General features: G+C 42.0%; 1 protein-coding gene across 1 annotated transcript in view; it reads left to right on the forward strand.

Annotated features, from left to right (window-relative positions):
- The window catches only part of LOC135544448 (endoglin-like), a 43,413-nt gene extending 36,277 nt beyond the window's left edge, over positions 1 to 7,136 (forward strand). Inside the window, exons 12-14 of the mRNA XM_064972060.1 lie at positions 1,320 to 1,427; positions 1,577 to 1,624; positions 1,910 to 7,136. Coding sequence (XP_064828132.1) covers positions 1,320 to 1,427; positions 1,577 to 1,624; positions 1,910 to 2,034 — 281 coding nt within the window. The 3' untranslated portion in view covers positions 2,035 to 7,136. The remainder of the gene's footprint in view (positions 1 to 1,319; positions 1,428 to 1,576; positions 1,625 to 1,909) is intronic.
- The last annotated feature ends 17,080 nt before the right edge of the window (positions 7,137 to 24,216 follow it).

Genomic DNA, 24,216 nt, shown 5'->3' on the forward strand with positions numbered 1-24,216 from the left:
GTCGGCCCATTTTGGAAAACAAATAAAAGACTGTAAAGTAGGTTTCTGTTTAGACATGAACTGGGACAAGGGCCTTTGTGTCTGTATTGTTAGTACAGTAGTAGATCATTAATTATCCTCCTATAAAGATAGCTTACAATCACTTACAATCTAATTCATTAGACTTTATTGAAGGATGTATTCTCCACATTAGTTTCATTTCATTGGCACACAAGGGTTTCAATATATTGTGACAGTAGAGCAGTGATGATTAAGTGATTTTAATAAGGTGAGGCGATGAATCATCTTGATTTATTATTTAAAGAACATAGACTATAACATAGACACCATAAATAACAATATTAACCAGATAGACATGGCTTGGATTGTGGCAAGAGATGCAGCCAAACAAACAGAATGCTGTCCCTCACCCTTCCTGCATCCTGTCTTTCCTTCAGGAAAAGAGAGAGCGGTCGGTAGCCTAGCGTAGCGCTGTGCCTAGCATGTAGCGCAGTGGCACAGGATGCAGGAGGCTTAAGGTGGCAGGTGAGAGAAACTGCACAGGGTAAGAAACAGGATGGCTTCTGCCCAGGGGATTAGCTTCCTCCCAAATTCTCAGGATCCATGTTGGAAATGTTCACTAGTAAGGAAGCAGAAGCAGTGTGCCATGGTGTGCATGCATTTTTGCACATATTCTCAATTGCTAGGATGCACACGTGTGTGTGTGTGTGTGTGTGTGTGTATGTGTGTGTGTGTGTGTGTGTTAGTGTCAGAGGCCTGTGTCAACGCAGCACATGGCCAAGGCCTGTTTTCTGGCCTTTTTCAGAATAGTTGATTTGAGAGTTCTGCCGAGAGAGAGCAATTCTTTCTCACCCATTGGCTCCAGTTGTTTTGTTTGCATCTACGTCTGTAATTGCTGCAACGGCTTGTGCGGGACTTTGCCACACACAGGCTGCCATGGTGGCACTGCCAGGGCCACGCCCTGGGACTTCACATCGCATGATGAGAAAGCCAGAACTAGCAAGTACACAACAGCGATAAGCATTTGCTTCCACAAACAGATTTGGCCTAAATTGTGCAATGTGCTTAAGACAACAAAACAAAAAAATGTATGAGCTTGTAATGTTAACTGGTTGTGTGCTGAAAATAAGGAAATCATAGGAGGAATAATAATGGTTTAAATTACAAGCATTTCGCTACACCCGCAATAACATCTGTTAAACATATGTATATGACCAATACAATTTGATTTGATCTGTGTGATTCCGCTGATCTCCAACGATACTACAAAATACCCCATTGTAAGACATGCATTCATGTGTTTCTTCTGTGTGTTCTAGCTGTGTGTATTGACTTTGGTCTGTCAGCCGTGCTGGGCATTGCTTTCGGAGGCTTCCTGATCGGAGTTCTGCTTATTGGAGCTCTGTGGTTCATCAAGATCCGCACAGGTGAGTCAGAGTCCCACTATTTATTTTGTGTTGTTACAATGACATACTTCAAAAGTGTTTTAGAGGTCTTTTTCTCTTGATGTGCGATCTCTCTTAATTTTACCATGACTTCATTTTAAAATGGTATTATTCTGTTTTATGGGATCTAGGATACCCCACCGGACTGGATGTCGGGTCGACTGCAGTAAATCTCTCAGGTAAGATGCTAGTCACTGTTTATGGTTGATGCCAGTTACAGTTAAACATAAAGAGCTATATTTTCCATGAATAGGGAATGGTAATGTAAAGGAAAACCCGTCTCCTCCTCCTTTTCTGATCTCTCTCATGGTCTTTCTCCCTCAATCATTCATGCAATCAATCAACCAACAAGTAAAATAGTCTTTATTAGAGGCAGAGGCAACTGGTTTCCACCCCAGAGGCAACAGTTTTGCAAGCTGAAATTTGGTTTGCCATGAATCAAAAAGCATTTTTTCTCTCCCCAGGATGTCCTTGCTCTCTGACCAGCAAACGGCAACCCGTTTCTACGAACCCCTCCCCCTCTGAGAACAGTAGTGCTAATGCCAGCATTGGCAGCACTCAGAGCACGCCAACCAGCAGCATGGCATGAGATCATCAGCACCACCGTCTCCCCTTTCCGACACCACGAGGGGCCTTGTGCTATTTGGTCGCTCTTTCACCATGCTTAAGAAAGCATTACCCCCCTCTCTTTAGTCGCACCACAAACACGCACCCGCTCTCACCCGTAACCTCACCTGAAAGTGGTGAGGTCGGGGGCGGGAAGGGGTGGAAGGAGCAGGAATGGGAGGGTGGGGGGCGGCTCTAGTCTAGTCCAGGCACCTAAGATTCACCTCTCTCGCCTCCCAGCAAAAGTTCCAGACGGAAAGTCAGCGAGGGTGAAAAAAAAGACCCCGGCTCCCAGCAACAGGAAAAACAAAGCATATCCCCTAAGAACTAACAGGAAATTCATTGCATTCTTCTCAATAAATTGTGCTTCTCTGATGGCGGCACAATAAGAGTCAGTCAGTGAAAAAAAGAGACAAAAGATTGACTTTTAAAAACATTATTAGAGAAACTGTTTTTGTCTCTCGACATCCATAGTTGTTATGATTGGAAATGTCAGTGCCCCTTATTGTAGGCAATTTAGAGATAGATTCAGGACTGACACCTGTTCTATCACATTGACTGTAGTTTTAATTAAAATTGTATTACTGTATATGGGTGGCTGGAAGACACCTTGTCAGATTTGAAGACTTTAGACAGATCAACAAAGCTAAAATATCCAATGTTCTCCTCCAATACCAAGGGGTGTCTGTCTTTATATGAGTCAGGAAAGATTGGGAAAAGGCTACCTCTTAATTTATGTAGATGTCGGATTGTTAAGCACAAGCATGAGAATGGGTTATTCTGGTGAGCTAGTCAGATACCTTATTTTTTTGTTTCTCTTTCATTCCGTTTTCACTTGAGTTACAATGCATTCGGGAAGTTTTCAGACCCCTTCCCTATTTTCCACGTTTCGTTACATTACAGCCTTTATTCTAAAATGGATACAAATATTTTAAAAACTCATCAATCTACAAACAATGCCACATAATGACAAAGTTAAAACAGGTTTTTGCTCATTTAAAACAAAATGATTTACTTATTGACATAAGTATTCAGACCCTTTGCTATGCGATTCTAAATCCAGCTCAGGTGCATCCTTTTTCCATTTATCACCCTTTTCTACAACTTGATTGGAGTCCACCTGTGGTAAATGAAATTGATTGGACATGATTTGGAAAGGCACACACCTGTCTATATAAGGTCCCACAGTTGACTGTGCATGTCAGAGAAAAAAACGAAGCCAACGGGTTAAAGGAATTCTTCTTGGCGCTCCGAGACAGGGTTGTGTCAAGGCACAGGTCTGGGGAAGGGTACCAAAACATTTCTGCAGCATTGAAGGTCCCCACGAACACAGTGGCCTCCATCATTCTTCAATGGAAGAAGTTTGGAACCACCAAGACTCTTCCTAAAGCTGGTCTCCCAGCCAAACTGAGCAATCGGGGGAGAAGGGCCTTGGTCAGGGAGGTGACCAAGAACCCGATGGTCACTCTGACAGAGCATCCGAGTTCCTCTGTGGAGATGGGAGAACCTTCCAGAAGGACAACCATCTCTGCAGCACTCCACCAATCAGGCCTTTATGGTAGAGTGGCCAGACTGAAGCCACTCCTCAGTAAAATGCACATGACAGCCTGCTTGGAGTTTGTCAAAAGGCACCTAAAGGACGCTGACCATGAGAAACAAGATAATCTGGTCTGATGAAACCAAGATTAAACTCTTTGGCTTGAATGCCAAGCGTCAACTCTTTGAGGAAATCTGGCACCATCCCTACGGTGAACAATGGTGGTGGCAGCATCACACTATGGGGATGTTTTTCAGCGGCAGGGACTGGAAGACTAGTCAAGATCAAGAGAAAGATGAACGGAGCAAAGTACAGAGAGATCCTTGATGAAAACCTGCTCCAGAGAGCTCAGGACCTCAGACTGGGGCAAAGGTTCACCTTCCAACAGGACAATGACCGTAAGCACACAGTCAAGATAACCCAGGAGTGGCTTTGAGACAAGTCTCAGAATGTCCTTGAGTGGTCCAGCCAGAGCCCGGACTTGAACCCGACCAAACATCTCTGGAGAGACCTGAAAATATCTGTGCAGCTACGCTCCCCATCCAACCTGACAGAGCTTGAGAGGATCTGCAGAGAAGAATGGGAGATCATACCCAAATACAGGTGTGCCAAGCTTATAGCATCATACCCAAGAAGACTCAAAGATGTAATTGCTGCCAAAGGTGCTTCAACAAAGTACTGAGTAAAGGGTCTGAATACTTATGGAAATGGTAATATTTCAGTTTTTAATTTGTAATATATTTGGGGAAAAACAGTTTTTGCTTTGTCATTATGGGGTTTTGTGTGTAGATTGATGAGAGGAAAAAACGATTTAATACATTTTAGAACAAGGTGGTAACGTAACAAAATGTAGAAAAAGGGAAGGTGTCGGAATACTGTACATCATATTGTTTTGCTCCAAGCCATCTGTTACATACAAGCAGAATTTATAACTAAATGTCCATGCATGTCAATGTTACCTAGGAGCCTTTGCGTATGAATAGTTTTTATAGTCCATTTAAAAAATATATAATATTTATCTGAAATTGTATTATGTCTAGCTAGATAGAGACACATTTTACTTTCCTCAATGCAAACTAAAGTCAACCCCAAAGCAAGTTTTTACCAAAAACATTGTGAGATTTGTAAAGACCAACAAAAAAAAATATGAAAAATTAAGATTTAACATCGAAATGATTGAACTCAGGAAAAACTATATTTGGCATTATCGTAATTTCGGGACAAATGATTGATGTTCAGTGCCAAGAAAAATGGAAATCAGATGTGATAGATGGTTGAACCGTAAATGTAAACCCATTCTGTGTGTAATTGTACAAATGTAAATGTATTATTATTGTATTGCCTCTTTTTACCTCTTTGAAAATGCTCTCACAATACAAAGAAAAGCTTTGTGATTATGACCTGCTGGGTATAAAGACATTCCCTTCAAACATTCCATTCAGCCATGTCTCTGAAAGAAACAGCAATACTGTACCAAAAGTATACAGTTTGTATACTAATTGTTATGTTTTTATTGTTATGATTGTACTAGTTATTGTTCATTACACAAACTTATATTTGTTGAGTAATTAATTATTAATTAGTCATTCATTTGTTTTGATACTGTCACCAAAAGCAGCCATCTTAAAACCAAATGAGCTTCTTCAACCAAAACACATGGAATGGACCAATATGTTTTTTTCCCCCCCCCTAAATAATTATGTAGCTAACTAATAATGCATTGTGTGTGTGTGTTTCTATGTGCATGTGTGAGTGAGTCAGTGAGTGAGTGAGTGAGTGAGTGAGTGAGTGAGTGAGTGAGTGAGTGAGTGAGTGAGTGAGTGAGTGAGTGAGTGAGTGAGTGAGTGCGTGAGTGAGTGAGTGCGTGCGTGCATGCAAGTGTGCATGCAAGTGTGCATGCTCTAACTTATTCCGTTCAAATATATACATATATAGATATATATTAAATCAAATAGCTTACTACACACCCCAAAACTTTTCAAATGTTCAAATCAAGAGGCTATTGCGCAGAAAAATGTGGACAGTCGGGTGCATTGCAAATTCAGAACCTCTGGACAGCGACATAATAAACTGAAGCACTGATCATTGGGAGCGAGATCAGAAATAGGTAGCCTCGCCTACAAAACTAAAACACCCCATATGTTCAAATGAAAAGTCCTGATTTAACATGACATTAATTACACAGCCACATCCTGAGTACCCGGTGCCGACACGTTCAGAAATCAAAAGATGGTTTGTGCAATAGACCGCTGCGCCACTCGGGAGGCCCCATTGAAGCTATTATGAGCCAAAACTTTTAACCCACAATAGTCAGCATATAAGGGGAGCACTGGCGTCCCACTGTTTTGAACCTCCACAGGCAAGCAACTGTGAATGAAGGGAGTGTTGTAGTATCAGACAGTCTGTGACAGCTAGACTCTCTGAGAGTACTGACAGAAAGCAGGGTAAATCAGATGGGCTGTCAGTTAATCTGGTTGTTAACCCAGCAGATTCTGGCCCAGCCTCTGACAAGGGCTTCCTCTGCTCATAGATACACATGAGCCAAGCAATCCTCAACACACGGCACTTGTCCCTTTCTCACAATGCTAGACACTCGCAAGGCGAGGCGAGCAGACTGTGTGTATGTGTGTGTTGAAGACAGAATATGTGCATGTATTACGAGAGAGAGAGAGTGTGTGTGTGTGTGTGTGTGTGTGTGTGTGTGTGTGTGTGTGTGTGTGTGTGTGTGTGTGTGTGTGTGTGTGTGTGTGTGTGTGTGTGTGTGTGTGTGTGTGTGTGTGTGTGTGTGTGTGTGTGTGTGTGTGTGAGTGAGAGAGAAAGTGAGTGAGTGAGTGTTTGTCTTTCTGGAGGTGTCTTTGTTTATATCCAGAAAGGAGAGGGACTTAGGAAGTGGTTATGAGCTTTTTGTTATTGAGTGATACACTCAACGCAGCTCTTGAGTTGGGAGGCTCCCAAAAACGTACAAGGTCTAAGTGTGGAAGAAAAATATCATCCAATATTTCTTGCATCATATGCAATTGAAATCACATAAAAAAGGGGATTACTTTTTTTGTTTTATCACATTTCTTTGTAACTAATATAACATGTAAAAACGGAATACATTGAAACTCATCTGGACAGACAGGAATAATAACATTACCAAGTATCTTAACCCTTGAAATATATTCACAGGAATGCATTTTTCTGTTATCTATTTTTTTCCTATAAGCAGCAACATGAAGTAATTTCCCTCATTTTGATCTGTACTGGGCTGCTGTGTTAGAAATAATGCCTTAGATTAAAGGCTTGTTTGTGCCTGGGTATAATGTGTCTATACAGGATGTCACTCTTCAGGATTGTTAACAACATTGTTAGTCTGTCATCTTAACAAAATTACTGCTCCAATTCTATGCATGGATGAAAAAATGCAGGGAATTCCATAACCCTGGCTAAAGTGCCTTTTATGGTGCACTGAACAAATACAAATGATACCGTATGTTGTCTTTTGAAAAGTATATATGTTTTTTGTGTGTATCAACCGTCTTAATAAAATTAGTTTAAGAAACTGATTGTGATTCTTATTGTGATATCTTCACATCCATTATGATTCCTTTGCTGGCTTACATGTAAGAGCAAGGTCAAGGCCAGAGGAGAGTTAACATTGCAGAACATACTGTAGCTGCTGTGAGACTCAAGCATAGAAAGAGAAGCAACTCAAGCATCTGCTATGCCTTGGGTGTCCCACAATTTTATGCTGCATTCATAACCAAGTGGGATGGTGGTATTTACCTCATACGACTAGGAGAAATACACTTGAATGCCCCTCTAACTCGTAATTACTAGTGGGGAACTCATCTATCATCCCTGAACCCTCCCACATTCTGAAATCTCCTGGTAAGGAAATTACCTCAATAACAGCATTTTCAGCGTTTAAATGAAACAAAACATAATTTATATAAAGCAATTCATTAATATGGTTTTTGAACACAATCATTTGTTTACAAACACGATAGCTGTACTTTTAGTTTATGGTTGAAAGAGCTCATTGGCCATTAGCCAATCAACGTTTCTCAACGAGAAATGTGAATGCAACTGGGATTTACGACTTCACAACTGGTAATTACCACATTCTCACTTGGTTATGAACACAGAATAAGACATACCGTATCAGAGAGCAATTATAATATGGCAAGCTGGGCCGAGCACTTTCACAGCCAAGGCAAGGAGCGTCACACGTGAAGCCAGCAGAAATGTGCTTTTAGTCTTCAATTTAACACTTCTGTTCATGATGAGACGAAAGGAACAATTATGCGTTTTTAAATTAGAACAGTTGGAAATAGTGTATTGTTAAGTAGCACACATTGATTAATTTGTTGATTAGGAGTGGTCTTCAAGGATTAGTTCTATGTCTATAAATGGCAAAGTTTACTTTTCTGCCTGTGTGGTTGAAGGTCAGGATTAAATAGGATATAACACACACTCGCACACTTTTTACTGTATGACAACGTTTACATTCATATAGTGGACTAAACTCCACTCCAAGTTAAACAGACTTCACCAACAGAGTGGAGCAGAGACCAGGCTTTGTGGAATCTAGATCAGACGACATCCATTTGTCTAAGGTCAATACAAAACGTAATCATGTACCTTGTACCTATGTTTGTCCTCTGTAGTTGCATGCCTTTAATTGTTTGCTGAAATCCTTACTTTTACAATAAACGTTAATCAAATACAACCAACTTTTTTCTAGTTTTTGTTGATGTAATCGGCGCTAGATTTCATAAAGGCTGGTCTCTGCTCCACTCTGTTGGTGAAGTTCATCATAAACTTTCGAGTTTAGTCCGCTAACATTCATACTGCTTGTTTGAGGATGTCAATGGATGTATAAAGCAGATGAGACACTAAACTGTCAGGATTTGGCCAGGGTTGTTCCGGGTTTTGGTCACTAGATGCCCCCATTGTGCTTTTTGACCTTATGTTTTTTCCCTTGTTCCCCATTATTATTTGCACCTGTGCCTCGTTTCCCCTGATTGTATTTAAACCCTTAGTTTCCCTCAGTTCTGTGCTCTGTGTTTGTATGTTAGCACCCAGCCCTAGTGTTCTGTGTTTTCTTGTCGATTCCGGTGGATGCTCTTGTGGAATTCTGTTTTTGTTTTTGAGTATCTCTTGAGGTTTTTTTGTGCTATTCCTACCACCTTTTGGATTTGCCATTTTGTATTGAAGGACTTCTCTTTTTTTACTTTATTAAATACGCCGTCTTAAGTACTGCTGTGTCTGCCTCATCTTCTGGTTTCTGCTGACTATTCGTGGCTCAGTTGGTTAAGTAACTGTTTCTCACTCCGGAGACCCAGGTTCGTAACCGGGTCCTGACACTAAACACTTGAGTCTCTGACTCAAGCTAACATATAATCTGTTGAAAGTTGTCTGTGAATGTTGACATAGTTAATGACTGAAACATCTGCATTAAAGTATTTTGGCTTGATTAATTTGTTTGCAGCAGAAAACGTATGTTGGATAGTAGCAAGTTTTTCCACATTTGCTTGCTAGTGCAGTGGGTTTTAGCTATCTATTGATTAGATACTGAATGTGAAACTTGACTCAAGTTGGCAGCTATTTTGCTACATTAGTTAGCTAGGAAGCTAGATAACCTAGCTAAGTGATGTTAGCTGGCTGCTAGCCAATTAGCTAGCTACAATATTCTAGCTTACAATGTTAAGGCTGCAATATGTAACTTTTTGGGCAACAAGACCAAATTCATATAAATGCAATAGATGTGTTCTATGTGCACTATTTCTAAGCTTCCAGTTCTTAAGTATCATTTTTGCATTTTTTTACTTTCGGTTTTGTACACCAGCTTCAACGATCTGAAAATACTATATCTTTGGTTATGGAAAATATGTTTCACAGCAGTTTAGATGGTACAAGGATTCTCTACACTATACTTGTTTTGTCAAGTAAAATTAGGCGAACTATTCAAATTTTAGCAACCAGGAATGGCGGAGTATTTCTGCATAGTGCATTAAGATAGCAAGTTTTCACATTTGCTTGTTTTGCACTGGGTTTTAGCTATCTATCTATTGATTAGATACTAAATGCAAAATGTGCCTCATTTCCAGCTATCTTGCTACATTAGCCAGGAAGCTAGCTAATAGCTGCGATATTCTAGTTTAAAATGTTTAGATAGCAAACTAGCTGCAGTATTTAGCTACCAAAAGCACGCTTCCTACTTGTTAGCTAAGCTAGCTCAACTTTCTTTTGCCCTGGGGTAACCTACATTTACATTTAAGTCATTTAGCAGACGCTCTTATCCAGAGCGACTTACAAATTGGTGAATTCACCTTCTGACATCCAGTGGAACAGCCACTTTACAATAGTGCATCTAAATCATTAAGGGAGGGGGGGTGAGAAGGATTACTTATCCTATCCTAGGTATTCCTTGAAGAGGTGGGGTTTCAGGTGTCTCCGGAAGGTGGTGATTGACTCCGCTGTCCTGGCGTCGTGAGAGAGTTTGTTCCACCATTGGGGGGCCAGAGCAGCGAACAGTTTTGACTGGGCTGAGCGGGAACTGTACTTCCTCAGTGGTAGGGAGGCGAGCAGGCCAGAGGTGGATGAACGCAGTGCCCTTGTTTGGGTGTAGGGCCTGATCAGAGCCTGGAGGTACTGCGGTGCCGTTCCCCTCACAGCTCCGTAGGCAAGCACCATGGTCTTGTAGCGGATGCGAGCTTCAACTGGAAGCCAGTGGAGAGAGCGGAGGAGCGGGGTGACGTGAGAGAACTTGGGAAGGTTGAACACCAGACGGGCTGCGGCGTTCTGGATGAGTTGTAGGGGTTTAATGGCACAGGCAGGGAGCCCAGCCAACAGCGAGTTGCAGTAATCCAGACGGGAGATGACAAGTGCCTGGATTAGGACCTGCGCCGCTTCCTGTGTGAGGCAGGGTCGTACTCTGCGGATGTTGTAGAGCATGAACCTACAGGAACGGGCCACCGCCATGATGTTGGTTGAGAACGACAGGGTGTTGTCCAGGATCACGCCAAGGTTCTTAGCGCTCTGGGAGGAGGACACAATGGAGTTGTCAACCGTGATGGCGAGATCATGGAACGGGCAGTCCTTCCCCGGGAGGAAGAGCAGCTCCGTCTTGCCGAGGTTCAGCTTGAGGTGGTGATCCGTCATCCACACTGATATGTCTGCCAGACATGCAGAGATGCGATTCGCCACCTGGTCATCAGAAGGGGAAAGGAGAAGATTAATTGTGTGTCGTCTGCATAGCAATGATAGGAGAGACCATGTGAGGTTATGACAGAGCCAAGTGACTTGGTGTATAGCGAGAATAGGAGAGGGCCTAGAACAGAGCCCTGGGGGACACCAGTGGTGAGAGCGCGTGGCGAGGAGACAGATTCTCGCCACGCCACCTGGTAGGAGCGACCTGTCAGGTAGGACGCAATCAAGCGTGGGCCGCGCCGGAGATGCCCAACTCGGAGAGGGTGGAGAGGAGGATCTGATGGTTCACAGTATCGAAGGCAGCCGATAGGTCTAGAAGGATGAGAGCAGAGGAGAGAGAGTTAGCTTTAGCAGTGCGGAGCGCCTCCGTGATACAGAGAAGAGCAGTCTCAGTTGAATGACTAGTCTTGAAACCTGACTGATTTGGATCAAGAAGGTCATTCTGAGAGAGATAGCGGGAGAGCTGGCCAAGGACGGCACGTTCAAGAGTTTTGGAGAGAAAAGAAAGAAGGGATACTGGTCTGTAGTTGTGGACATCGGAGGGATCGAGTGTAGGTTTTTTCAGAAGGGGTGCAACTCTCGCTCTCTTGAAGACGGAAGGGACGTAGCCAGCGGTCAGGGATGAGTTGATGAGCGAGGTGAGGTAAGGGAGAAGGTCTCCGGAAATGGTCTGGAGAAGAGAGGAGGGGATAGGGTCAAGCGGGCAGGTTGTTGGGCGGCCGGCCGTCACAAGAAGCGAGATTTCATCTGGAGAGAGAATGGTTGAATACACAAACCTATACAACATTGCTGCTTTGAGGGCATCTATGAATGTTTCTCTTGCAAATATGACATGTCTAACATTAAGTTAGCAGTGTGGCAGTGTGAAACACGTGTGCTACCTGAATCTGAAGCAGCGTGGAACACAGTCGGACATGAGACCTCTACACTGTTCATCAGGTATTTTACAACGTGGTTATGTGGAATTGTATTATCCACAAACTGTGACTTAATCATTCACTGTTGCATTAATACAAGCTAAGTTACCGATGGCAGTGATTGGCCACATGTTAGCCCTTTCTAGATTCTAATTTGAGCTACTACTACAAGGAGCATGTGGTGTTAGAAAACTATTAATTTCTTTCAGATTGTCCAAACAGATCCTTTGATGCTGTTTGACATCAAATCCTCCATCACTATTTATCCCTTATTTAACTAGGCAAGTCAGTTAAGAACAAATTCTACCCCGGCCAATACCTCCCCTAACCCGGACGACACTGGGACATTTGTGCGATGGGACTTCCGATCACCGGAATCAGAGAGTCCGGAATCAAACCAAGGTCTGTAGTGATGCCTCTAGCACTGAGATGCATTGCCTTAGACCACTGCGCTACTTGGGAGGCCACTATAGCCATCGGTGAACCAAGTGACGACTCCAGCCCTGAACCTAGTGACACTGAAGATTGATCCTGGAACTCATCCAACTCAATGCAAAGGTAAGATATAACAAATACAATATGAATAATGGTTGAATACACACACAAACTAATTGTGACCTGTTTCAGGAAGCTAGGCGTTTGCCATCTGAACCAAACATTGTAGAGTATTCTGATGACCGTGATAGGGAAGAAACGTTGATCAATAGTGTTGTTGACACGGATGAAGTTGACCGAGTTTGGAAATCAGTGGAATGCCCAGTGGAAGTAGAGTATGAGAAGGAGATGGAGAAAATTCTGGCTTTTGATTTGCATCCGTAACAGAGAGGGAGAAAGATCTGATGATTCTTATGAAATTGCACATGGTCAATGTGAATGGGAGTAACTTAATACAATGGGCCAAGCAAGCAGTACAAACACAACAGAAATGACACAGGATGTCTGACTTAGTTAAAGAGGTTCCAGTCTGCCGTGAAGCATTCATTCATGTCTAGCTACATTTTCAGATATTATATGTTTCTAATTTTGTCCAAAAGTATTTTTCATTGCAAGTTAAATCGTACTGTTAGCTCGCTAGCTAACATTAGCTGCCTGGCTCACTAGCAAACATTAGGTGTATGATCTGTTTAGTAATATTATTAGTATCTCAAAAAGCCATTTGCATTTCTAGTTATAGCCTGTTACCTAGCTAACATTGAACTTAGTTGGTTAGCTTTAGCTATCTGCAGATTCATACTACAGCATTTCATGAATGGTGGCTAGCTGTGAAAATAAGATTGTATTTCTAGTACTAGTACTGTATGGATTGGGATTATGGTTCATTGTTTATCTAGCTACAAAAGACTCCACTTGGCCAGATAATTACATGACCCATAAAGAGATGGGAGAGGCTTAAACTGTAGCCAGGTGGGTGAGAGAGACATTGTGTCCCCATGGAACAACACATTTCTATGATTGTTGGCACTGTGACAAAGGTATGTTGAAGACATAGTTAAGTGTCAAAGAGTGTTTAGTGTCCAAGTATTGTTTTGCTTACAAAACAGGTCTGGGGAAGGAACTTGATGCCTTGTCAAGGGAGAAGGCGTGCAAGGACTTGAGGCACTGGAAGCTGTCCATAGTGAATCATCAGTAGTGGACGGCAGATTCAACTCCAAGTGGTAATCTGGATGTGAAGGAGGCCAAGTGCGACCTGGCCAAGATAAAGCAAAGCAGTGCGACAAAAAAACAACACAGAGTAACACATAGGATAAACAAAAGTACTGTCAATAATACAAGAGAAAAATCTATATAGCTTTATCTATATAGCTTTACCTAGCAAAGACCTATAGATGACCTGGAGCCAGTGGGTCTGGTGACGAACATGTAGCAAGGGCCATCCGACAAGAGCATACAGGTCGCAGTGGTGGGTGGTATATGGGGCTTTGGTGACAAAACGGAATGCACTGTGATAGACTGAATCAAGTTTGCTGAGTAGAGTGTTGGAGGCTATTTTGTAAGTGACATTGCCGAAGTCAAGGATCGGTAGGATAGTCAGTTTTACGAGGGTATGTTTGGCAGCAAAAGTGAAGGATGCTTTGTTGCGAGTTTACAGTCTAACCAGACACCTAGGTATTTGTAGTTGTCTACATATTCTAAGTCAGAACCATCCAGAGTAGTGATGTTAGTCGGGCGGGCGGGTGCGGCAGCGATCGGTTGAAGAGCATGCATTTAGTTTTACTAGCTTTTAAGAGCAGTTGGAGGCCACGGAAAGAGTGTTGTATGGCATTGAAGCTTGTTTGGAGGTTTGTTAACACAGTGTCCAAAGAAGGGCCAGATGTATACAGAATGGTGTTGTATGCATAGAGGTGGATCAAGGAATCACCCGCAGCAAGAGCGACATAATTGATATATACAGAGAAAAGAGTCAGCTCGAGAATTGAACCCTGTGGTACTCCCATAGAAACTGCCAGAGGTCCAGACAACAGGAACTCCGATTTGACACACTGAACTCTATTTGAGAAGTAGTTGGTGAACCAGGCGAGGCAGTCATTTGAGAAACCAAGGCTGTTGAGTCTGCCGATAAAAATATGGTGATTGACAGAGTCGAAAGTCTTGGCCAGGTCGATGAAGATGGCTGCACAGTACTGTCTTTTATCGATGGCGGATAAGATATCGTTTGGTACCTTGAGCGTGGCTGAGGTGCACTCGTGAACAACTCGGAAACCAGATTGCACAGCAGAGAAGGTACGGTGGGATTCGAAATGGGCAGTGATCTGTTTGTTAAATTGGCTTTCAAAGACTTTAGAAAGGCAGGATGGATATACAGTGGGGCAAAAAAGTATTTAGTCAGCCACCAATTGTGCAAGTTCTCCCACTTAAAAAGATGAGAGAGGCCTGTAATTTTCATCATAGGTACACTTCACGACGTTATTCCTCTCTCCTACAGCGTCCATCATAATTACATGCACATTGCCAATTATGCAAATTAGGTGATGACGTAATTTAGCGACTTTAAGGACAGCCAATAGCGACTTTCCTTACTGAAGAGTTGGCATCACTGAGTGGGATAATAAGCTACCCTGAAAAGCAATAGGCTATTGTTAGTAAGGTAGTTACCCTCTTCATTAATAAGCATAAATCTGTCTGGTTGCAGGGTACTATTATCCTGTTTTTTTGTGTGCATACTAGGTGCACTTAGCGCAGAAGAAAGTATAGCTACCTAGAGAAACATTCATAGGTGCCCTCAAAGCTGCAAGGTTGTGCAGTTGCCTCCAGGGCAGAAGAAAGTAGAGCTAGCTAGAGACATTTCTATAGGTGCCCTCAAAGCAGCAAGGTTGTACAGTTGTCCCCAGGGCAGAATAAAGTAGTGCTAGCTAGAGACAGGTTCATAGGTGCCCTCAAAGCAGCCAGCAAGGTTGTACTGTACATGTGTACACATTCCAGTCCCATGTTTCCCTATCAATTTCAAATAAGAATTAAATCCCATATGCCCTAATCTCATCCTACACAACATAACTTCCTCCATTCTGTTCCCATTACATGACACTCCCATACATGTTTCCGTGTATTATTAAAATGTATCCCATTGTCTCTAGCAGCAATCTAACTCATTTTTCCTGAATGAATGTTTTCATTTCTCCTCTACCCAACTGTACCTGTATATCCACAATATTATTTTTCCCTGATTTTTTGTGTGCTATTACAGTGCCTGAATTGAAAATGGATAACATTTAGATTTTTGGGGGCACTGGCCTACACACAATAATGTCAAAGTGGAAATATGTTTCTTTTTTACAAATGAATAAAAAATGAAATGCTGACATGCCTTGAGTCGATAGCTACTCAACCCCATTGTTATGGTAAGCCTAACACAGTTCAGGAGTACAATTCTGCTCAACAAGCCACATAATAAGTTGCATGGACTCACTCTATGTGCAATAATAGTGTTTAACATCATTTTTTAATGACTATCTCACGCCTGTACACCACACATACAATTATCTATAAGGTCCCTCAGAATGAGGACCGAATTTCAAACACAGTTTCAACCACAAACACCAGGGAGGTTTTCCAGTGCCTCGCTAAGAATGGCACCTATTGGTAGCTGGGTAAAAAAAAGACATTGAATATCCCTTTGAGCATGGTGAAGTTATTAATATATGCATATTATTAGTAGTATTGGATAGAAAACTCAGAAGTTTACCAAACTGTTTGAATGATGTCTGTGAGTATAACATAACTCATATGGCAGGCAAAAACCTGAGAAAAATCCAACCAGGAAGTGGGAAATCTGAGTCTTGTAAGTTTTCAAAGCTTGGCCTATCGAATACACACTGTCCATGGGGTCATTTTTCACTTCCTAATGTCAACCGTCTTTAGAAACTTTTTTGAGGATTCTACTATAAAGGAGGAGCTCATGAGACCTGTGTGAGTCAGTGGTCTGGCAGAGTGCCTTGGTCTCATGACGCGCGGTCATGAGAAAGATAGCTCTCGTTCCATTGCTTTTCTTCAGACATAGGAATTCTCCGGTTGGAACATTATTGAACATTTATGTTAAAAACATCCTATAGATTGATTCTATAATTAGTTTGACAGGTTTCTACGGACTGTTATATACATTTTTGAACTTTTCGTCTGACGTGCTGCTGGACCTGCACGCACGTTTGGATTTGCTTACCAAATGCCCTAACAAAAGGATCTATTTGAACATAAATGATGGACTATCGAACAAATCAAGCATTTATTGGGGACCTGGTATTCCTGGGAGTGCATTCTGATGAAGATCATCAAAGGTAAGTGAATGTTTCTAATGTTATTTTTGACTAATGTTGACTACCCAATATGGCGGATATCGCTTTGGCTTCTTTGTTGTCTGAACGCTGTTCTCAGATTATTGCACGGTTTGCTTTTTCCGTAAAGTTTTTTTGAAATCTGACATAGCGGTTGCATTAAGGAGAAGTATATCTCTAGTTCTATGTATAATAGTTGTATCTTTATCAATGTTTATTATGAGTATTTCTGTAATTTGATGGGGTTCTAAGCTAAATCATTGCATGTTTTAGAACTACTGAACATAACGCGCCAATTTAAAATGAGATTTTTTTATATAAATATGCACTTTACCGAACAAAATATACATGTATTGTGTAACATGAAGTCCTATGTGTCATCTGAGTGTCATCTGATGAAGATCATGAAAGGTTATTGATTCATTTTATCTCTATTTGTGCTTTTTGTGGCTCCTCTCTATGGCTGGAAAAATGGCTGGGGTTTTCTGTGAGTTGGTGGTGACCTAACATAATCGTTTGTGGAGCTTTCGCTGTAAAGCATTTTTGAAATCAGACACTGTGGCTGGATTAACGAGAATTTTATCTTGAAAATGGTGCCTAATACTTGTATGTTTGAGAAATTTGATTTATGAGATTTATGATGTTTCGTATTTGGCGCCCTGCAATTTCATTGGCTGTTGGCGAGGGGTCCCGCTAGCGGAACAGGGTTTTAAGCTTGGCACATCAAGCCACTGGGATTTTTGCCCATTCTTTAAGGCAAAACTGCTCCAGCTCCTTCAAGTTGGATGGGTTCCGCTGGTGTACAGCAATCTTTAAGTCATACCACAGATGCTCAATTGGATTGAGGTCTGGGCTTTGACTAGGCCATTCCAAGACATTTAAATGTTTCCCCTTAAACCAATTGAGTGTTGCTTAAGCAGTATGCTTAGGGTCATTGTCCTGCTGGAAGGTGAACCACCGTACCAGTCTCATCTCTGGAAGACTGAAACAGGTTTCCCTCAAGAATAACCCTGTACTTAAAGCCATCCATCATTCCTTCAATTCTGACCAGTTTCCCAGTCCCTGCCGATGAAAACATCCCCACAGCATGATGCTGACACCACCATGCTTCACTGTGGGGAATGTGTTCTCGGGGTGATGAGTGGTGTTGGGTTTGCACCAGACATAGCATTTTCCTTGATGGACAAAAAGCTCAATTTTAGTCTCATTTGACCAGAGTACCTTCTTCCATATGTTTGGGGAGTCTCCCACATGCCTAAAGCCCAGCTTTGTGGAGTGTATGGCTTAAAGTGGTCCTATGGATAAATACTCAAATCTCAGCTGTGGAGCTTTGCAGCTCCTTCAGGCTTATCTTTGGTCTCTTTGTTGCCTCTCTGATTAATTAATGCCCTCCTTGCCTGGTCTGTGAGTTTTGGTGGGTGGCCCTCTCTTGGCAGGTTTGTTGTGGTACCATATTCTTTCAATTTTTTAAATAAAGATTTAGTGGTACTCCGTGGGATGTTCAAAGTTTTGGATATCTTTTTATAGCCCAATCCTTATCTGTACTTCTCCACAACTTTGTCCCTGCCTGTCACGCCCTGACCTTAGAGAGCTTTTTATGTCTCTATTTTGGTTTGGTCAGGGTGTGATTTGGGTGGGCGTCTCTGATTGGGAATCATACTTAGGTAGCCCTTTTTCCCTCCTTTCAGTGTGGGTAGTTAACTTTGTTTGTGGCACTTAGCCCTGTTAGCTTCACGGTTGTTTTCCGTTTCTTGTTTTGTTGGCGACATTTTAAACAAAAAGAGAAATGTACGCTCAACACTCTGCACTTTGGTCCACTTCCTTGTTTTCGAGAGCTCCTTGGTCTTCATGGTGTCGCTTGCGTGGTGGTGCCTCTTGATTAATGGTGTTGCAGAACTCTGGGGCCTTTCAGAACAGGTGTAGTCAAAGCAGTCACTCCCAGTGTCTTTTCCATGTTGAGCTCCCACTCCCACCTCTACCCTGCTCCCGCCTCTGCACCATTTTGATTAGACGCCTGACTGAACCAATCGTAATAGTTTCTGCCCTTATGGGGTCTTACAATAACTAAAACGCTTACCAGCACTTCAACAGGGCAAACCATATTATAGGTTGACATATACAGTACCTGAACCCATTCACAGGTATTGAAAATAAGTAAGTGAAAACACGTTTGTTCAATTTTTTGTTTAAATGACAACATCATTGTTGATGATTGTGAACTACAAGAAAAGAAGGACCGAGCACGCCCCCATTCCATCGAGGGGGCTGTAGTGGAGCAGGTCGAGAGCTTCAAGTTCCTTGGCGTCCACATCACCAACAAACTAACATGGTCCAAGCACACCAAGACAGTCGTGAAAAGGGCATGACAAAACCTATTCCCCCTCACGAGACTGAAAAGATTTGGCATGGGTCCTCAGATCGTCAAAAGGTTTTACAGCGGCATCATTGAGAGCATCCTGACGGGTTGCATCACTGCCTGGTATGGCAACTGCTCGCGGCCTCCGATCGCAAGACACTACAGAAAGTAGTGCGCATCTCCGGGGCCAAGCTTCCTGCCATCCAGGACCTCTGTTCCAGGCAGTGTCAGAGGAAGGCTCTAAAAATTGTCAAAGACTCCAGCCACCCTAGTAATAGACTGTTCTCTCTGCTACCACACGGTAAGGTGTACCAGAGCACCAAGTCTAGGTTCAAGGGGCTCCTAAATAGGTCCTAACCCCAAGCCATAAGACTCCTGAACAGCTAATCAAATGGCTACCCCCCCCCCCCGGAACGCTGCTGCTACTCTGTGTTATTATCTATGCATAGTCACTTTAATAACTCTATCGACATGTACATATTACCTCAATTGCCTCGACACCTGTGCCCCCGCACTTTGACTCTGTACTGGTACCCCCTGTATTATAGCCCAGCTATTGTTATCTACTGCTGCGCTTTAATTATTTGTTATTCTTATCTCATACTTTTATTTATATATATTTTCTTAAAACTGCATTTTTGGTTAAGGGCTTATAAGTAAGCATTTCACAATTGTATTCGGCACGTGACAAATAAAATTTGATTTGATCACTGCAGTTGTTGGTACATTGACTCACATAAGGAGTCCAAACTCTGGAATTATTTTGGACAAAATGCAAATGTTTGGTTCTAGAAACAGAAGGTGTTGAATGTTTAAGGTTCCACCAAATATTTTGTTTTCAAGGCTCACACAATGACTGTTTACAGACAAACACCCCACTAGCCAATGTCATTGGATGTTTTGTCTGGGTGTAGCTGCATAGAATTAGTGTACTGTATGTGTGAGTGTGTGTGTCTGTGTGTGTACAGACCGTGAAGGGCAGTGCCTTTAGTAGAGCACTGAGCCATCCTCATTGTCACTCCTGGGATGTTTCACTGGACACCATTGTGCTTCTTATTACTTCCACTTAAACATGCAGTAACACTTACATGACAGTACCTATCAAGTAAAGATAGCCGCTGTACTGTATTACTGGAAACACTGACTGGATATAGGTTCACAGTACGGTCTAGTACATGATTTTATCTGTGAGTTGCACATTAGCCCATAGCAGTAGACCATAGAATGATATATGTTATGTTATAAATTCCAATACATACTGTATATATATTACACATTTGGAAGTGCTTAAGATCTGACTGCATCTTTAAAATGTACCACAAGGCTTGGTTTCCCATCCACCTACACATCAATATGGTCCTTTGACTTGAAACTAGGAAATAATTGAAACGTGCTAGAAATGTAAAATTTCCCAATAACATTTTGTACCACCACGATAGTACAGTTCCAGGTCTTTTCACAACTTTTATTAGAGGTTTTATAGAAGTATTCACCACCCTACACATTAGTCTTTCCATGACAATATCCTTCTCTAGTCCATAGGACATGGTTGAAGCTATTCCATTTGAGTAAGGCAAACAAAGCAGGAAATTCTTAGAAGTTCCCAGACTGCAGCATTACATTTGCCCTCAGAAAGTGTCTACTGACTTGCATTTGTCTGAATGCACCTGACTGATACAAATATTGGCTCTGTCATATGCTCTTTACATCAGCCTTTCTGAAACTATTGGTCGGTCGCAGACCTGTTAACGGTGGGTCGTGACGTGTCAGAGTAGTAGTAGATGTGAGTTTCTGTTTCAAACAATCCCCTGGCCTTGTACACAGCTAATTGCTAACATTCGCCAAAGCAAGCTAGCTAATGTTACTGATTCAGGAATAAAAAACATGTGTATTGTATTTTAACAGCAACAGTTCCAACCTAGACTTTCCTTCAACAATAATTTCTACAGTAAGATGTACAGTAGGCCTGATCATCTGAACTGTTACTTTCTGTTGCACTATAAAAAAACTGAGCCTGTGTGTACTGTATGTTATTTATTATTTATCTGTGCGATGTGATCAATCAGTTTATTCCAGTTCAGAATGAAAATTATTTAAGGTATTTTAACAGCAACAATCCAACCTAGACAGATATGTTTTTAATGGGGGAAAATAAACATGAATAGATATTTATATGGATATTTAATTTAATTGTTTTTTTTGTGTTTGCCTATATCGCATTTGTTTTTAGGCATAATGGCAATTAAATGTACCAATATTTATGCATAGTTGCATATTTTCCTAAGCTTGGGTCCCAGGAAAACACAGAATTTCTCATTTGGGTCCCAGGCTGAAAAAGAACCCCTGTCTTACATTGATAGGCCTACTTCATGGTTTACATTCCATTGGGATTCATAATTTTTTTATTTGAATTTAACTAGGCAAGTCAGTTAATAACAAATTATTATGTACAATGACGGCCTATCGGGAAACAGTGGGATAACTGCCTTGTTCAGGGGCAGTAGGACAGACCTTTACCTTGTCAGCTCAGGAATTCGATCCAGCAACCTTTCAGTTACTGGCCCAAAGCTCTAACCCCTAGGTTACCTGCCGCACCAAAGGTGTAGAAGTTTATCATAGGTAAAATGACTTGTTAGGGTTTCTCCATATGGCATTCACCTACTTAGTCCTTTTAGATAAGCGGTTATGAAAGAAAGGGTAGGAAATAAAATGGCTATATACTGTCAGAGTACTCAAAATTGTATTACCTGCCTGCCTGCAATTTCTAGTGATAACCACCAGATGCCGCCAGATAGTCCCATGTTGCAGTATCCTCCATCTCCAGTGGGTCTCTGAAGATGACAACATGTAAAGGAATGCATGAGGAAACAGAGTACAGGATGCTCTGGATGTTGTCGGTGTTACAATGTGATGTCATGGACAGATAGCCAACTGTTTATAATTAGAGAGAAAAATATGAACAGTTGACATGCCATATATAAATGACTAAGTTTCTAAACAGTCCAAAAGTAGAGAAATACTCAAGAGCAATTCTCTAGAAATGGCTCTGTTACCAATATCATATTGGATATGTTTCTCTCAACAGATTAAAACAGTAATATTATAGATTTTAGTAAATCTGTAGGTGATAAACTCTAAATGTCCCCTCTAAATGCCCCATGCAAGTTCCAATGTTGTCATTGAACTAGTAGGCTAGCAAGGTTTTGATAGATATCTTGCAAAATTATCAAGGGGAGTCTTAATTAACACATATTTTATTCTGATTTAGCATTAGCATTAACGTTAGCTTGCTTACTGGGTATCCACTTCATTCTTTTTGCTGTTAGAATTTTGTTCATAAATGTACACACATTTCTATTATCAGGAAACAAAATTAAGGATTCTGCGTTTTTCAAGCTGAAAAGGAAAGGTATCTTGCTGCGTTTTGTAAATGCAGATCTAAAAATGTAATGCCTCTTATTATAAATTATGCTCGGCTTCAGTCGGGGTTTTCTCCAAATCATGAATGTAAAAGGACACGTTTTGTGATTCAGTTGCACCTATCCACTCGGATGAAATGTCTTTGCTCTCTTCATTGTGTAGGCTACTTTTCTCCGGTAATATTATGTTCCTCAAGTGTAGTTTTTCTCCGGTAACAAGTTGAAATGCAAGATTTGTCACGACTTCCGTCGAAGTTGGCTCCCCTGCCTGTTCGGGCGGTGCTCGGCGATCATCGTCACCGTCCTACTAGCCGCTACGATCCCTTTTTCGTTTGTCTGTTGGTTTTGTCTTATTAGTTTCACCTGTGTGTATTTTGGTATAATTAGCTTCCCTATCTGTAGTAGTTTGACCCGTCCTTGTTTTGTGCGGGATTGTTTTTTGTTACTCTGTTGAAATCAAATCAAATCAAATTTTATTTGTCACATACACATGGTTAGCAGATGTTAATGCGAGTGTAGCGAAATGCATGTGCTTCCAGTTCCGACAATGCAATAATAACCAACAAGTAATCTAACTAACAATTCCAAAACTAATATCTTATACACAGTGTAAGGAGATAAAGAATATGTACATAAAGATATAAATGAGTGATGGTGCAGAGCAGCATAGTCAAGATACAGTAGATGATATCGAGTACAGTATATACATATGAGATGAGTATGTAAACAAAGTGGCATAGTTAAAGTGGCTAGTGATACATGTATTACATAAGGATGCAGTAGATGATAGAGTACAGTATGTAAGTATACATATGAGATGAATAATGTAGGGTATGTAAACATTATATTAGGTAGCATTGTTTAAAGTGGCTAGTGATATATTTTACATCCTTTCCTATCAATTCCCATTATTGAAGTGGCTGGAGTTGAGTCAGTGTGTTGGCAGCAGCCACTCAATGTTAGTGGTTGCTGTTTAACAGTCTGATGGCCTTGAGATAGAAGCTGTTTTTCAGTCTCTCGGTCCCAGCTTTGATGCACCTGTACTGACCTCGCCTTCTGGATGATAGCGGGGTGAACAGGCAGTGGCTCGGGTGGGTGTTGTCCTTAATGATCTTTATGGCCTTCCTGTAACATCGGGTGGTGTAGGTGTCCTGGAGGGCAGGTAGTTTGCCCCCGGTGATACGTTGTGCAGACCTCACTACCCTCTGGAGAGCCTTACGGTTGTGGGCGGAGCAGTTGCCGTACCAGGCGGTGATACAGCCTGCCAGGATGCTCTCGATTGTGCATCTGTAGAAGTTTGTGAGTGTTTTTGGTGACAAGCCAAATTTCTTCAGCCTCCTGAGGTTGAAGAGGCACTGCTGCACCTTCTTCATGATGCTGTCTGTGTGAGTGGACCAATTTAGTTTGTCTGTGATGTGTATGCCGAGGAACTTAAAACTTACTACCCTCTCCACTACTGTTCCATCGATGTGGATAGGGGGGTGTTCCCTCTGCTGTTTCCTGAAGTCCACAATCATCTCCTTAGTTTTGTTGACGTTGAGTGTGAGGTTATTGTCCTGACACCACACTCCGAGGGCCCTCACCTCCTCCCTGTAGGCCGTCTCGTCGTTGTTGGTAATAAAGCCTACCACTGTTGTGTCGTCCGCAAACTTGATGATTGAGTTGGAGGCGTGCGTTGCCGCGCAGTCGTGGGTGAACAGGGAGTACAGGAGAGGGCTCAGAACGCACCCTTGTGGGGCCCCAGTGTTGAGGATCAGCGGGGTGGAGATGTTGTTGCCTACCCTCACCACCTGGGGGCGGCCCGTCAGGAAGTCCAGTACCCAGTTGCACAGGGCGGGGTCGAGACCCAGGGTCTCGAGCTTGATGACGAGCTTGGAGGGTACTATGGTGTTAAATGCCGAGCTGTAGTCGATGAACAGCATTCTCACATAGGTATTCCTCTTGTCCAGATGGGTTAGGGCAGTGTGCAGTGT

Source organism: Oncorhynchus masou, chromosome 8, assembly GCF_036934945.1.
Source record: "Oncorhynchus masou masou isolate Uvic2021 chromosome 8, UVic_Omas_1.1, whole genome shotgun sequence".
In the NCBI taxonomy this organism is placed as follows: Eukaryota; Metazoa; Chordata; class Actinopteri; order Salmoniformes; family Salmonidae; genus Oncorhynchus; species Oncorhynchus masou.